This window comes from Elgaria multicarinata, chromosome 3 (genome assembly GCF_023053635.1).
Source record: "Elgaria multicarinata webbii isolate HBS135686 ecotype San Diego chromosome 3, rElgMul1.1.pri, whole genome shotgun sequence".
NCBI lineage: Eukaryota > Metazoa > Chordata > Lepidosauria > Squamata > Anguidae > Elgaria > Elgaria multicarinata.
This window is the reverse complement of record NC_086173.1, coordinates 131,332,605-131,348,376: the sequence shown is the minus strand read 5'-3', so window position 1 is coordinate 131,348,376 and position 15,772 is coordinate 131,332,605. Positions and strand designations below refer to the sequence as shown.

General features: G+C 43.1%; 1 protein-coding gene across 1 annotated transcript in view; it reads right to left on the bottom strand.

The window, feature by feature from the left end:
• SHQ1 (SHQ1, H/ACA ribonucleoprotein assembly factor) overlaps positions 1–10,857 on the bottom strand; it is a 92,850-nt gene extending 81,993 nt beyond the window's left edge. Inside the window, exons 1-5 of the mRNA XM_063121918.1 lie at positions 10,798–10,857; positions 9,393–9,561; positions 6,449–6,513; positions 4,848–4,970; positions 1,782–1,939 (exon numbers count right to left, since the gene is read on the bottom strand). Coding sequence (XP_062977988.1) covers positions 1,782–1,939; positions 4,848–4,970; positions 6,449–6,513; positions 9,393–9,535 — 489 coding nt within the window. The 5' untranslated portion in view covers positions 9,536–9,561; positions 10,798–10,857. The remainder of the gene's footprint in view (positions 1–1,781; positions 1,940–4,847; positions 4,971–6,448; positions 6,514–9,392; positions 9,562–10,797) is intronic.
• Between the last annotated feature and the right edge of the window lie 4,915 nt (positions 10,858–15,772).

Sequence of the window (15,772 nt, the reverse complement as noted above, 5' to 3'; positions counted from 1 at the left end):
AAAATACATATTTAAAAGAAAAGTTCATACAGCAATCATAATGATGATTTTCAAGAACAAAGATTTATATCTACTTGATAACCAATGCATAAGCAAAATGTTTAAATCCTTAATTCCATGAATACTGGGTTGGATCCAGACTTAGTTTTGCTTCAAGTAGACCTAATAATATCAATGGGATTAAAGTTAGTTATTACTAACTTGCTCCATTAATTGCAACTGTCTACTCTAAGCACAGTTAAGTCTGGATGTAACCCAGTATCTTTATGTACGACAGTTAACAGATGCTCTGTTCCCTCCCACAATCATTACATAATCATGGCACAAAGAACGAAGCATAATACTATGGATAAGTCCCTTACCTTCAGACTATTCCACTGTATCCAATGGGGCTTAAACCATGCTGTCCCTGGGTGGGGCGCCTCCAGTCACGGTGCCCCACACATTCCCAGGGGCATGCACGTCCCTTGCCACCACCCTGATCAATCTGGAGATAGGCTCGAGGGGATAGAAGACGCTCCTTCCATCCCCTCGAGCTGATCCCCAAATGGATTGCGGGGCGTGGGGGGCAAAGGATGCCTTCCGCAGCTGGACGTGAAAGTCCAACCACGGGAGAAACCCATCCACTGATATTGGGGCAGGGGCGCATGCAAGGATCTGATCTGCTGCTATCATGAGCAGCGTGGATTCTTCCGCGTCGCGTCCCATCCCCATTCACGCAAACAGAAAGGCAATCCTTTGCTGAGGCAGGCGGATGTTTGTGCATCCAATTCCCCTGCATCCTTCCTGCCTCATCATAGCAGCATCTCTGTCACCATCATTTCCATAGCAACGGGGCAGCGTTGTTGCAGCCGCCCCTGTCCAATGCCATTGACGCAATGGGGAAGGACACATCGGCACCAAGCCATGAGAGGGATGACATGGCTTGGTGCTCACTGGAGGCTGGACACGTGCCCTGAACATAAGGAGAGCATTCTGAAGTCCCTTGCTTCTTGCTTCTGCGGTGGGGACAGCGTGTGCTTCTCCGAGGGCTGCCATCACAGAAGAGGCTTTGTAACGGTCTCCTCTAGTGAAGGACACGTCAGTGGCGACGTTCCCATCGCCTGTCCCACTGCACCTGGCACAGTGACAACTGGTGGACGTGTCGCCTCACATGACTGGGGGAGACGCAACGTGTCTGTTGGCCGCAGCAGTGGAGGAATCTCACCTCCTGTCAACAGGAGAGACTTCTTCAGCAGGTCTTCTTTCTCCAGTGACGACAGTGGTGTGTCTTCCGCAGTAGCTGTCACAAGAGAAAGAACCCAGGTGGAGCCCCCTCTCATCTTGACAGGCAGTGGGAATCCTCTGCCGCTGTGGCTGTTGCTCGGCAACAGGCGCGCCACATCACTGCATAGTGCATCTCTCCTCCCCACAGAATGGCAGCGCCCCGGTAAGGTAAGTGGTAACCAGCTCCGCCTTCAGTGGGAGGGACGAGAGGTGTGTGGGGGGGGAGATGACAACCCCACAGAGTGGAAATAGTCCACTCCATAGAGCAGCACTTCCGTATTGCCCAAAGGCACCCTGGAAATAGCCATCTGTGGAGTGGACTAAAGTGTCGTCCAAACACACCAAGCGATTGCATCCCATTTCAATAACACTGCCATGAAGATTTCCTTCACATTAATATTATACAGTAATATTTTTCTGATTTTACTATGGTGTGGGGAACATGGAAGGAATGAAGTTGTATTGACTAGAAAACCTTAGGGATCAGATACTTAAAAAAAGATATCCCTACAAACCTGAAGACGACTGAAAACTCCTGACTTCTGATTTCCAAATCCATAGGTGCAAGTTGAACATAATAGTGTCTCTCTGCTTTCTTCATAAAGAGTCTGCTCAATTTCCCAGTCAAATTCTTCCTCCTCCTCCATGTCCTCCTCATTGTCAGCACCTGAAGCTTTGCGGTCAGCAAAAATTAGAAAATTACTTCTAAAATTCTTCTTTTCCTTAATCAATCACTTCGTTCAGAAAGTGAAAATAGGGTTTAAGATTAATAAGAGTTGTTTGTGTACATCCAATAGAACACCCAGTGGAAGAATAGGGAATAGGCTAGTTTGCACTGACTCACAGGACACTAACTATTCACACATTAGATATAATTTTAACTAGAGACCTACATGCATAGGTAGGTCCCCCATCACGTAATATGTACACTATACCAAGAGTGTTGTCCAGGAAAATGTAAGTTGAGCCCCCTGAGTACAGGCATCGATGCAAAAATAACACCTAATGTGGAAATCTCGGAGGTGGTGTGAAGTGGTCATTGTCAATTAAGCTAAGATATTTTTGCACTCATCATTTAAAAAACATAGTATCAGCCACTACTGTATATTTAGAGATCTTAGTGAAAAAATACAATCCTCTGTCTAAAAAAAACAGTCTTAAAACTGGAAAAGTGTGCTCATGTTGCAGTTACACCCACTATATTTGTTTAAGTAGCAAGACGGAGGTATAATCAGATAAACCAATAATGCTACTATATAGTACTGGTCAAAATCAGGATTAATACTTAGCTAACATGATACATAACTCACTATAGCTAATTCAAGATTTTATTTCTGTAATGTAGTCCTTAAAGTTATTCAGAAATTGAACCATCAAGCTAGAAAAGATCCCTAGCCACTCAAAAAATAGGCTGCGTGACACATAGGAAAACCCCATCAATGAAGGCAGAAGAGAAGCCTGCCTCAGGGAGAGTTCCTGGCCCTTTCTACACCTAAGGAGTATCCCAAGAAAATGGAGGGATCGTCCCTGCCTACTCCCGGGATACCCTGTGTGTCATTTCGATACATAAGGATGATCCCGGGGGTAAAATGCAGGTGTAGAAATGGCCCCTATCTAAGTAACCAGAAGTAAGGGGTTGCCTTTGTTGCCGGGTGTGAAAATGTGAACACTGAAGGCCCACATAGCATGTACTGGGGTTAGAAATTAGCAGGCTGAGGTATGATTTTGTTCTGACTTTATACTGTTAGTTTTACCCTACCCAGTGCCTGTTTACCCTACCCTGTACCTGTTTGCATTCTCTTCCCCTCCTTATTGTTTTATTATGATTTTATTAGAATGTAAACCTATGCAGCAGGGTCTTGCTATTTACTGTTTTACTCTGTACAGCACCATGTACATTGATGGTGCTATATAAATAAATAATAATAATAATGTCAGACCTCAACACTGGCCAGTTTCAGCCATTTATTGATATCATATCTGTTTAATTGGGCTTTCCCTCAGCCATGAGCTATCTATGAACCCACCCTCATGATACTACGCTGTGTGTGCGTGCATTAGAGAGAGGGAGGGAGCTTTTTGTTTGTTTTTATTTTTTTGTAAACTGCTACAGGATTTAGTTCAAATGAGGAGCGGTATATAAATATTACTAATTAATAACCAACAAATAAGTGCAGTCAGCAGGAAGGTCAGCAGGTGGCTGAGAGACACTATCTTCCTCTCCTGTCATTCCTAAATGACAGTGCAGGTGCAGTACCGGTTAATGATTAATGAGGATACCTTGGTCTAAGGCCCAGTCTCATGGAGGCAAGAAAGGCTCTGTGCTTGCTATCAGGGGCTGGCTGTTTCCCTTCACCCTCCAATCTTAGAAGCCTTCCTAAGGAAGTGGTTGCTGGGAAAAACTGTGAAATTCCTGGTCTTTTGAGTCTAGTTATAAAAACTTGTGGGTGGTCATTATACAAGCAGCCTCATACCAACAGTCTTGGAGGCTACTTTTGGGATGTTTAGGTCATTGTGCTGGTTTTAGCGTTACATCCTTTAATGAGGACAGCAGTAGCCAATGAGACATCTGCCCCAGAAGAGGCTTTTCCCATCTTTCTTCTCCTGGCACTCTGCTTCTTCGAGACATACAGGAGGCGAGTTGCCCTTTCTCGGTTCAGCATATGGAACCCTGGTGAAAAGAATGTCTCTTTTCTGTTGCGTTAAGGTAAGGCTGAATAAAGTGCTTTGAGGTTGTTGCACCTTCTCTTTGGGGCTAGAGTTGGGATTCCAGTAAGATAGGATCTCATTGGGGCTTGTAATTTAATATTTTGGCTGTGGTTGTGTATAGTAATATAGCATATAGTGTAGTGTAGTGGTAAAGTGTTGGACTGGGAGTTGGGAGATCCGGGTCCTAGTCCCCACTTGGCCATGGAAACCCACTGGGTGACTTTGGGCCACTCACAGACTCTCATTCCAATCCACCTCCCAGGGTTGTTGTTGTGCAGATGAAATGGAGAGGAGGATTATGTACGCCGCCTTGGGTTCCTTGGAGGGAAAATGGCAGGCTATAAATGCAATAAATAAATAAAATAATAATATGCTAGATCCTGCTGCTATGGGTAATTCAATTTTGTTGCGTTTTATCTTTTCTTCTTCTTCCTTCTTTGGTGTGTGTGTGTGTTCCCAAAGATCAGAACAAACGTCCTAGATTTAGATCACAGGTGAGAAATATTTTGGTAGTTACAGTTCCACAAGTAGAGATGGTGGAAGGGCCATAGCTCAGTGGCAGTGCAGCTACTTTGCTTGCAAGAAATCCCAAGTTCATGTCCTGGCATCGTTGGGTAAAATTGGGACAGATTCCTCTCTAAAACCCTGGAGAGGAATTTTTAGCAACATAGATAACACTGAGCTAGATGGAGTGACTCAGTATAAGGCTGTGTATGTATAACCAACTAGGAGTAATACCCACCTATAAAAACCATTGAATGCGTATTTACAGGAAATGTTGGACAGCATCAACTTCTAAAATACAAAGGCACGCTATACGAACATACAGAAAAAGAGCTCATGAACCAATTTTTAATAAAAATCATACAAACCCATCTCTTCTACTAAAGGTTTAGCTGATCTGGATTTCTTCGGTGCTAACAGAGCTGTCAACATGTCTAATCCTTCAAACATCTCTCCAGGAATCTCCTTGGGAAGATGGACTGTAAACATCCCTTGAAAGAAAAGGATTTAATTAACAAAGGATTTTCTCCATTGAAAGACAGACAGTTTTCATATTCTGAGAAGCTACAAGGATGTTTCAAAAGGTAAAAGTAATAATTGCTGGTCATACTACGTCAAAACATAGGTCTCGATTTTGATTGCATTGCTCCAGGGGAGGCCTGCAAGGCAAGTTTCCCCACTCATTAGTTCTTCCTCATATTCTTTGAAGATATCAATCTATCTTTATTTACAGTCAACAAACCATTTTTATAGCATATAAGTACACAGACATTAATAAAAATACATGGTAAAAAGAAAGGATACAAAATCTGTAAAAATGCTTATCAGTAGGTTTAAAATCATGATCAGACATCCATGAGTGGTCTAATGAGAATAGTCAGATTCAAAACTTTGGCCACTTGCTCAGTAATAAGCTTATTGGTGTCCTGAAGTAAAGACGCAGGAGAGCGACCGGATAAATGCTGTATAATAGGACATATTAGGTCTTTCCTGGCCTCTTGATAGTAACTGCAGTAAAATAGTGCATGCAAGATGGACTCCACCTCGACGTCTTTACAGGGGCAGCATCTAATATTCTTTGGGATTTTCTTGAATCTGCCCTCTAATAGCTTAGAGGGGAGAACATTGAACCTTGCTAAGGAGAATGCCTTCCTATATTTAGGGACAGCTAGCCATCCCAGGTATGGCATTCCGTCTTTTTGCAGGGATGGCCTAGTAGACCCAATGACTGAGGGGAACGCTCCTCATATTCAGAAAACAGCAAATAGGGGAACAGATAATATAAGCTCCTAGTTTGAGCTTCCACCTTAACGTGCAAAAAGGGAACTTGTACATCCACCCAGTAGAAAGATGCAGAAGTCATTTCCATACCTAGAGCTCATACATCTCAAAGTCCCTCTTTCAAATCATGTTGCGAGGAAGAGCTTTAATTAACATACATCTCCTAAGGGTGCAATCCTGTGCATGTTTAAACAGAAAAATGTCCTATAACTCCCAGCATTCCCCTGCTAGCTTGACTGGTTGGAGAATGTTGGGAGTTGTAGGACTTTTTTCTGTCTAAACATGCATAGCAATGTGCCTCCAAGAACTTGATGGATCAATCTTCCACAAAAATCCAGTGCCGGGAAGAGAGGAAAAGAGATGCAATACAGAAACATTCTTCCTAAACGCATAATTTGTCATGCAACACATTCCAACAGATAAGATTGTGTTTGAAGCTATCTGTGGAAAGAAATTCCTAACATGTTAACCAACCTCATCTTCTTTCTAGCAAGCACAAACCATTTTAAGTGTGTTGCTTATCTCTGTGAAGCAAGATATTTTAAAATAAAGCACATCTAACAACCACTACAGCGAGCTATATTTTTTATCATTGGTGGGATGGGAAGAAGATTCATACAGGTGCAATATGACAGAGCAGAGTGGAAGTAAAGACTTGCAAAATAAAGTTTTAAAAAGTATTTTAAACCTGTGTCGTCATCATATGATGCTCTCTCTCTTCCATCTTCTACAATTCTCCCAGGAAGAGCCAATCTGTGGATAGAAATTAAGGGGCATTTTATCAACTATTAGTATAATGGGCAACCAATGCATGGATGCCTGGCATTAGCAAACCAAGCTGCATACAGACTGCAGTCGAAACTGCAAGATGTGCAATTTAGTAGCAAGCAGAGAAGAGAATGGCAATAAGAATGGGCAGAAAGACTGAGATTAGACTGGGAAAGGATGCAAGGAAGAAACTAGCACGTGTTTGGTAGCAATGAACGCAACACACCAAAGACCCACCACTTGTCTTGAAATCCTACCCAACTTCTTTTCTGCCTTTTCAGCATTTAAGAGATACTACCTGTCCATTCAAAAGATTTGCTCAGCAAGCATGAATGTTAAATAAATCATGAAAGCCAAGCATCTTAGGGAGTTAAGGGTAGAATCCAATGGGACCCTACCGCTGACAGTGAGCACCACCGGTTCTAATGCATGGCCAGCCCCACCAGAGGCAATGTACTGCTTCCAGGGCCAAGGCCCCAAATGACCAGAAACGCACATTTCTGGAAAGCGTGACCTGCCCCTTCCAGAAACTTGCATTTCTGGTCATTTGGGGGCTTGCACCCAGAAGAGCTACATCAGCACTTTTGGTGGCACGGGCAGCACACATACTGCCACTGGGGCTGGCTGCACTGCACTGGGAACCAGCAGTGCTCTCTGCCAGCTGTAGGGTCCTGTTGGATCTTACTCCAAGTTCTACTCCAGTTATTCATTCTGTCGTACAACACAGCAGGGCTACGAGTGAAGCCAGGAAGGCCCCAGTTCAGATCTCACCACAGCCATGAAATCATAAGGCATGTTCGAACAACACAATAGCTCACCCTGCCCTTATAATCCGCTCCACAGATGACTAGTAAGTCATCCGTGGAGTAGGTTATAAGGGCAGGGTGAGCATCCCCTGTCCCCAATCGCCAGCACTTTCCCTCTGTGGCGGGGAGAAGGGATGTGCAGTTGGCAGCACCCCACCCAGGGACTGCATATGCCTGTCCTGGGAAGTGTGTTGGGAGCTGCAGATCGGCGGTTCCTCAAGCACTTCCTGGACAGGATTATTTCCCCTGCCTATAAAGCCCCGCTGGGCAAGAGCAGCAGGGTTCTGCTGCTCTTGCCTCGTGACTCTGTAGGCAAGGGAAATAATGCACAGATCCTGGCAGAGGACACAATAATCAACGGTTGTGCAGATAATCAACTCTGCACACAGCTGATTACTGGAGTTGGTTATTTCTAGAAAATATTATTATTATTATTATTATTATTATTATTATTATATTTATTTGTATCCCGCCTTTTGCCCAATGCTGGGCCTCAAGGCGGCCTTACAAAGTTTAAAATATACATGGGGGGGAGAGGAAAACAAAACCATAAACAATTAAAAAAATACACAACAAAATTATAAAACATTAACATAGATGGAGGGCTGGATTATTCTCCAAAGGCCTGCTGGAACAAAAAAGTTTTAGCCTGCTTCCGAAAGCCCATCAAGGAGGGAGCCAGCCTAGCTTCCCCAGGAAGCGAGTTCCAGAGCACCGGAGCAGCCAACGAGAAGGCCCTCTGCCATGTTCCCACCAAGCGTGCCTGTGAAGAAGGTGGGACTAAAAGAAGGGCCTCTCCATAAGATCTCAAAGCACGGGCAGGCTCATAAGGGAGAATACGTTCTTTCAAATAACCTGGACCCGAACCATATAGAGCTTTATAGGTCATAACCAGCACTTTGAATTGTGCCCCCAAACAGACTGGAAGCCAGTGGAGCTGTTTTAACAGGGGAGTTGTCTGCTCCCTGTAACCAGCCCCGGTCAACAATCTGGCTGCAGCTCTTTGAACCAGCTGGAGTTTCCGAACACTCTTCAAAGGCAGCCCCACGTAGAGCTTGTTACAGTAATCCAATCGGGATGTAACTAAGGCATGTGTCACCGTGGCCAGGTCCGACATCTCTAGGAATGGGCGCAGCTGGCGCACTAGCTTTAACTGTGCAAATGAACATTTATTTAGTCTAATGTGGACTATCGTGTCGTCCTAACCCAGTCATAAAGTCACCACCAGTAGCCACTCCAGAAGGCCATACTGAGGGAGAGGAGAGGAGGAAACAAGGCAATTCCACCACCCTTGCTGAGAAACTTTTCCTCCTTCTTCCCATCCCCTTTCCTTGCGCAACAGGTCTTTTAAGGCAGGGACTGTCTTGTTTAACTGCTTATATGCACTCCTCCTGGAGAGTTTTTGGCTGAAGAGCAAGATAAAAATGCTTTAAATTAATACAATAAAATGGCAGTAGACAAAATACTATCTCAACCTCACACCACCATCTAGGATAGATATAATATTCACCTCTCTTATAGAGCTGCTGCAAGAATTACTGAGAATTTAACATTCAAAGAAGCCAATACAAAGTATTTTATTTTTGTAATGTACACACAGAAGATATTCACAGAAATTTCTTGGTATAAAAGCAGGTATCCATAGTAAGCAAACACTGGACAAATTCAGACAGAACAATATGCCACAGCAAGCTCACACATATTCCCTTTCTCCCTTGTTCATTAACAAGAGGGAAACAATTGAAGCTTCCATTTATGATTTGGAACAAACTGCTTTTTTCCTATTTGCATCTAAATGCAGGATACTGTGGTCTGCACAAATTACAGTTAGTTAACAAACCAGGATTGATCCCGAGGGTCACTGCAGTGCATCCTTCTAACCAACCAGTCTGTTATTACATCTGAATTCAGCCAGTGTGTGATATCAGAATTTATCCTATTTTAAGGATTTTCTGACATGAGCAAACTTGCTCCCAAAAGGCAGAAACACTCATGAACATAATGTACCAAGCATGACAATGGAAAGTAAAATCAGCCTTATAAAGTGATGTTACTTACCTGAGAAAGTACGGTTTTGCATAGAATTTGAATTCTTTCCCTTCAAAATAGACCTCAAACTCTGAAACTCGTGAGTAAGGTACTTTGATAGTTATTGTAAGAAAATCTGGATTCTGAGTCAGTTCAAATACTGGAGTTATCATGCTGAATACAGCCAGAAAGCCACGGCCTGCAAAATTATGTCATGGAAACAAAAGAATCACCAACTAAACCTACATACAGTACACGAGTTATGAGTGGCACTTAAACACAAGGGTGTTATAACCACATTTTTCCAGTAAAGTCATAGATGATTAATTTTAATCAGGGAGAGCAAATTTTAATTTGTGGGGCTGAAATTAAAGGAGGGCCTGTTTAATACTGTTAGGCCGTTTCGGTACTCTAATAGTATATTTAGAACATTTATATTCCACTTTTCTTCCATCACAGAACTCAAGGTTCCCAGCCAGTCTTCCATCCAGGCACTGATGAGACCCAGACCGGTTTAGATTTAGCAAGGTAGGTGCATATCGTGTCCTCAAGACCACACCAAGAGACATGTGAGTGAAAATAACATATTGAAAATGTTCATCATTTGTAACAATGAATGTAGTCATGAAGGAGAAGGCTATCAATGGCTACCAGTCATTATGGCTCTATGCTACCTCCAGTATCAGAGGCAGTATGCCTATGTATATTAGTTATTGGGAAACATGGGAGCGTGGGCGCTATTGCACTCGTGCTCCGCTTGCATGTTTCCCATGGGCAGATGTGTGAACAGAATGCTGGACAAGATACCCCCTTGGTCTAATCCAGCATGTAGCCCACCTTCACTAAATTCTAGCACTTGCAAATCCTTAATTTTAAAAAGAAGCTACTGGGTGGGATCCATTGTTTTTAGTCCACCCATAAGTGCATGGGTGTTCCACCTAGAAAGTAAGGGATGGAGGCGATTTACATGAAGCATATGGAGGCAATTCACACTGCCTCTGAACACGGGGGTCCCATGCCTAACAGCCGTGGCTATACTGCCTCCCCCCACACCCTTTCACAGAGGAAACAGAAGTCTTCCGAAGTTTTTAGCAGCGTGGAGCCAATGGGAAGTTGCCTCCTACAACTCCCAACTCTGATGCCTGTAAAGCATCCTTCCTCAACCTAGTGCATTCCAAATGTGCTCGACTGCAACCCCCATCATCCCCCGCCAGCATTACAGTAGAGGCAACGACAGGGGTACCTGTGAAGGGCGAAAACGAAAGGCTGCCACGATTGATTCCACTCTACTAGCCCCTTACTCAGACCCTGCTTTTCCTTTCGCGTCTCCTACGGCCTCAGTTTATTGCCCCCTGGAAACTGGCTCTGAGAGAGAGAAGGGCAGCGAGTGGGCCAGCAAACCACAGCAGCCAGCCCTTCAGCAACACTCACCTACCAAGGCTACCGAGCTAAAAGTATTCCACGCAGCTCCACACGCGCTTTCAGAACCTCTTTCCTCCTCCTCCTCCTCCAGCCCACGGCCCCACCCACCTTGATGACGCCTAGGCATTCTATTGGATACAAGCTGCTGCCAATCCTTCTCCGTGGAGGCAGGTTACTTGGGAGGCGGGCTTTAAAATCATTGGAAGATCTCATCCAATCGCAAATCGTCAGGCGAGTGCGAGAGTGACAGCGGCGCAGAAGAGAAGAGTCCAAAGGGAATAGAGGCGACCCACGTGACAGATGCCGGAGAGTGGAGGGAAACATCATTGTCTGGCTGCGCCTGCGCTCTACCTTTTGCTGGCGCCTTCCCTAGTTCCTCAATTGTGCGGTGAAGAGAGGAGACGGGGCGGCTGCGTTCCTCTTTGCTTGGCTCTGTCGGTGTTGCTAGCCACGTTGAAGCGAGGCAGGGAAGCAATGCAGGCAGGAGTGGCTCTCCAAGTGCGCCTCTCATGTAGTTAATGAGTAAATAATAGCACAAGCCCATCAGGCCAGGGCTGTGCAGTCCCCTATCTAACCACGTTTCCCTGGAAGTAAGGGTTGGATTACAGTGCATAAGAAGAGCCATATTGCTGGATCAGACCAAGGGTCCATCTAGTCCAGCATTCTGTTTGCAAGGTGGTCAAAAGATGAGAAACAAACAAGCAGGACATGAGTGCAAGAGCACCGTCCTGCCCATGTACCCCAACAACTGGTGTACATAGGCATACTGTCTCTAATTGTGGAGGTAGTACATAGCCATCAGGGCTATTAGCCACTGATAGTTTTCTCCAGGAATTTGTTTATCCACCACTTAAAGCAATCCAAATAACTGGCCATCAGTTCTTGTGCCCATCAATCCCTGATCACTGGTACATTGATGGCGCTATATAAATAAATAATAATAATACTGGCCATGCTGACTGGGCTTGATGGGAGTTGGGTCCCTCCAAATGTTTTGGCCTACAAGTAGGGGAATAATAATATTTATTTCTTACCCACCTGTCCCTCTGGATTATTTTGAATACAAACATATAGAAAACATAAAACTGATTAAAAACATAAAACCAATACAATATAAAAATCCTAAAATCTTTTAAGATATTTTAAAATTCGACTGGGAAAGCTGGGTTAGGGCACAGTCTTGTACATATTTAGACAGAAAAAACTCCTACAACTATCAGCTTTGTAGGACTTCTTTCTGTCTAAACATGCATAGGGTTACATCCTTAGCATGTCAGACTATGGGGAAACCTCTGGTCAAATCTCTCAAGCTCTGAAATTTAATGTATGACGGACCAGTCACTGCTGTTCAACCTTACCTACCTCACAGGGTTGTTGTGAGAATAAAATGGGAAGGGGGGAACCATGTATCTTGTATAAATAAAATCAATACAATTCTAGACACACTTAGTTCTAAGTTCCTTCAACTAATACGAAATGGGCTGCAAGCCCCATAAGTATCAGTAGAACTGACTTGTGAGTAAAACTAGGGACAACGCTCCAGTATCTTTAACAGTTGCGTAGAAAAGGGAATTTCAGAAGGTGTCATTTGTATATATGGAGAACCTGGTGAAATTCCGTCTTCATCACAACAGCTAAATGTGCAGGAGCTGTACTAGAGTGACCAGATTTAAAAGAGGGCAGGGCACCTGCAGCTTTAACTGTTGTGGTGAAGAGGAAATTTCACCAGGTTCCCTACATATACAAATGACACCTGCTGAAATTCCTTTTTCAATACAACTGTTAAAAATACAAGAGCCCTGACCTCCTTTTCATATGGTCATCCTAAACTTTCATAGGTTTCAACTGCTGAATGCAATGCTGGGCATAGCTAGTGTATCTCTTTAACTTAAAGGAATTTAAACAAGTGCCGCACTTAGTGATAAGTTCATAGCAAATTAAATACTGTCATTCAGGCCTTTGCAATTGCTGGATTACGCTACTCCAGTGTATGTTATGTGGAAATCTGGAAACCACTTGGAAACTTCAGTGAGTCCAGAATGCTGCCTACTGATGGGGGTGTGCTGACAAAAACACATTATACCTGTTCAGAAACATCTGTTGTAAACCACCCAGAGGGCTTCGACTATTGGGTGATATAGAAATGTAATAAATAAATTACCTTGGTTACCAGTTTTTCCCCAGCCCCAATTCAAGAAGCTGATCACAGTTTTGGCTCCAAATGTGTCAAAGACCATCTTTTCCCTTTATTTATATATTTGTCTTGCCCCCAGAACTGTTTTTGTTTACACGGATACTGTTGTTTGATACTGTTGTTTTTATATTTTTGATGGTTTTAAATTTTGTATACTTTTTTTTTAATGTTCACTGTTTTTAACTTTTGTAAACCGCCCAGAGAGCTTCGGCTATGGGACGGTATATAAATTTAATAATAAAAAAAACCACATAAATTTCTGCACAAGCACCTTCAAGGAGGCTTAAAACAATGCTAAGAATATCAAAGTGTAGTAAAACATACACTGAAAGCATCAGAGGAGGTAAAGTGGTCACTAAAAACCCATTAAAATGATTTCCAATACCATTAAAAGCCAGGGAGAAGGCAGAGGGAATTCTTTGCTTGGCACCTCAAAGATAACAACTGTGGTGCCAAGCAATCACCTTGCAAGAGAGTTCCATAATTTGGGCATCGTCAAAGTATTTTGGAGTCATTCCCCTGCACACAAACGCGGTTTTAAGATATGCCAATGAGGCCCTTGACTCAACACTGCTACTTCTTGTGAGTAAATAGCCTTCCCCAACCTGTGGATAATGGGAGTTGTAGTCTAACACATCTGAAGGGTACCAGGTTAAGGAAGGCTGGGTAAGATTGTTATGTATCAGGCAAAGACTGGTACATGTAATGGTCCCAAAGCTCTAGAATACACTTCGCTGAGAAGCTCATTTGTCTTGGTATCTTTTCCAAATATAGATATTCCAACAGTCATTTGGAAATTAGTTCATATTGTTTTACTGTTGCTTTGCATTATTTATATTTTTAATTATGTAGTTTGACAGTGCTTTAATTGAATGTTTTATTTTGTTTGTTAATTTTGTATTCACTAACTCTCTTGTAAATATGCTGATAAATACTGTTAGCAAATAAAATATAATGAATAATACCAATATTTAGCATTTCTGTAATGTCCCGACTTCTGGTGATTCTGAAATGGTCCAGAAAAGAAGGGACAGGATTTGAGTTTTGTTGTTTTTTTAAAAGTACTTTTAACAATGTCGCTCATTATTTTTAAATTTTCAGTATTGGTATCTGGTGGGAACAGAGAGATTGAAAAGCCGTTCTTCTGCCAACAAGATGGCAAGAGCAAATGGTTATTTGGGATGTTAGGATTTTGTATTTGGTGTGGGGTGTTTTCAGCTTCTGGTATTTTAAAATCTCCTACAAAGGCACAGAAAGCATTTTTAAACAAATGAACCAGAGAAGCTTTTCAAGAATATCCACACATATCATGTTCTTGAGCAGACAATTGTTTTTTATTCTTTATTTGGCCACTTTCAGGTTCCTGACTTAAAGCTCCATCACACCTGCACATTTGCCCTGGTTTACCCTCAAATTATCCACCCTCGTTTCCATAGCATGTGAAAACCTGATCTTCGTACACCTTTGTGCTTTTACATTTCATTCATCTTTACACCTCTCTTCTCCTGCGCACCAGCGTATCCCTGTTCTTCTGTTGAGATGCACATCTCCCCCAGATCTCCTCTGTACTTCCCCCTACAGTTCATTGGTTGGTGATAGTCAGACACTGCACCCTCCCTATGTGGTTATTCCCTGTTGCTTAGGCTACACATGTTCCCCGCACCCTACCTGGAGGCTTAGGAGCGTGAACATACCAAAGTCAGATGCAGGCTTACTTTTGAGTAACCACCATTGAACAGAGAGAGACTTACTTCTGAGTAAACAGAAGTAAGAGCTCAGAAGTAAGCATGCGGTTGCAGAACACTTCTTTCCAGTTTGCTATTTTAAGATTTTAGTGTGATAGGGATGTAAATGCAGTTGAAATCAATGGGATTTACTTTTGAGTAAGGGAACCAGCAGAACTGTAATTTATGAACTTGAAGATGCACAGCTTCCCATGATGAAAGGAATGGAAGATTGAACATTCGCACTAGTGAACTACCAGGAAAAGGGTTTAAGGGGGGAATTTAAAAAAATCATTAAAAAATCAAGGGATAACCCAATCTGATTCAAATTTGGTGTGCTGAAAGCCCTCCTTAAGAGCTATCACTGTATCAATTTTGATCTCTTTATCTTTAAACTTACACAGATGTATGCATTTGTTTACCATTTTAAAAATCCCTTAAAATCAAGGGATGATACAATCTGATTCAAACTTGGCATGGCTAAAGCCCTCCTTAAGAGCTATCACTGTGCCAATTTTGATCTCTTTATCTTTAAAAATGAGGGCACTGCTGGCAAGGAGGGTGCATTTCTCACATTTCTGTTAAGGTGAAAATGCCTACTCAGGAGTAAGAACAGAGAGTTCAGTGGGATCTCTTCTTACTCCAGAGGGATTGCTTATAACCCACATGCAAATTTAATCTATAGATTAATAGATTAATGAAGTAAAACTCCTATCAGCTGCCACTGGAGATTGCCTAGTGTTCCCCTTGTCGCACTTCCAAACGCATGAAAGACTGTAGGTGTGTGGGTGCACTTATTCACGGTTGCATCCTGTTCATTTCAATGAGCTCGAACACCCCTCTGCCTTTGGTTACTGGGAAGGAAGGGACAGCTTGCTTCACAGGAGGGGGAGCCCTGCTGCGATCCTGCATGTGCTTACTTGGGAGTAAGCCACATCAGAGCCTTGGATTGAGGGCAACTTGCAGCCCCCTTTTATTGAAAAGGATTGGGGAGAAGGCGCAGTGGGGGAGCAGAGGATCCCTGGCTGGGTCATGTGCAAGGCGGGCTGCCTAAAGTGGAAAGAGCTTGT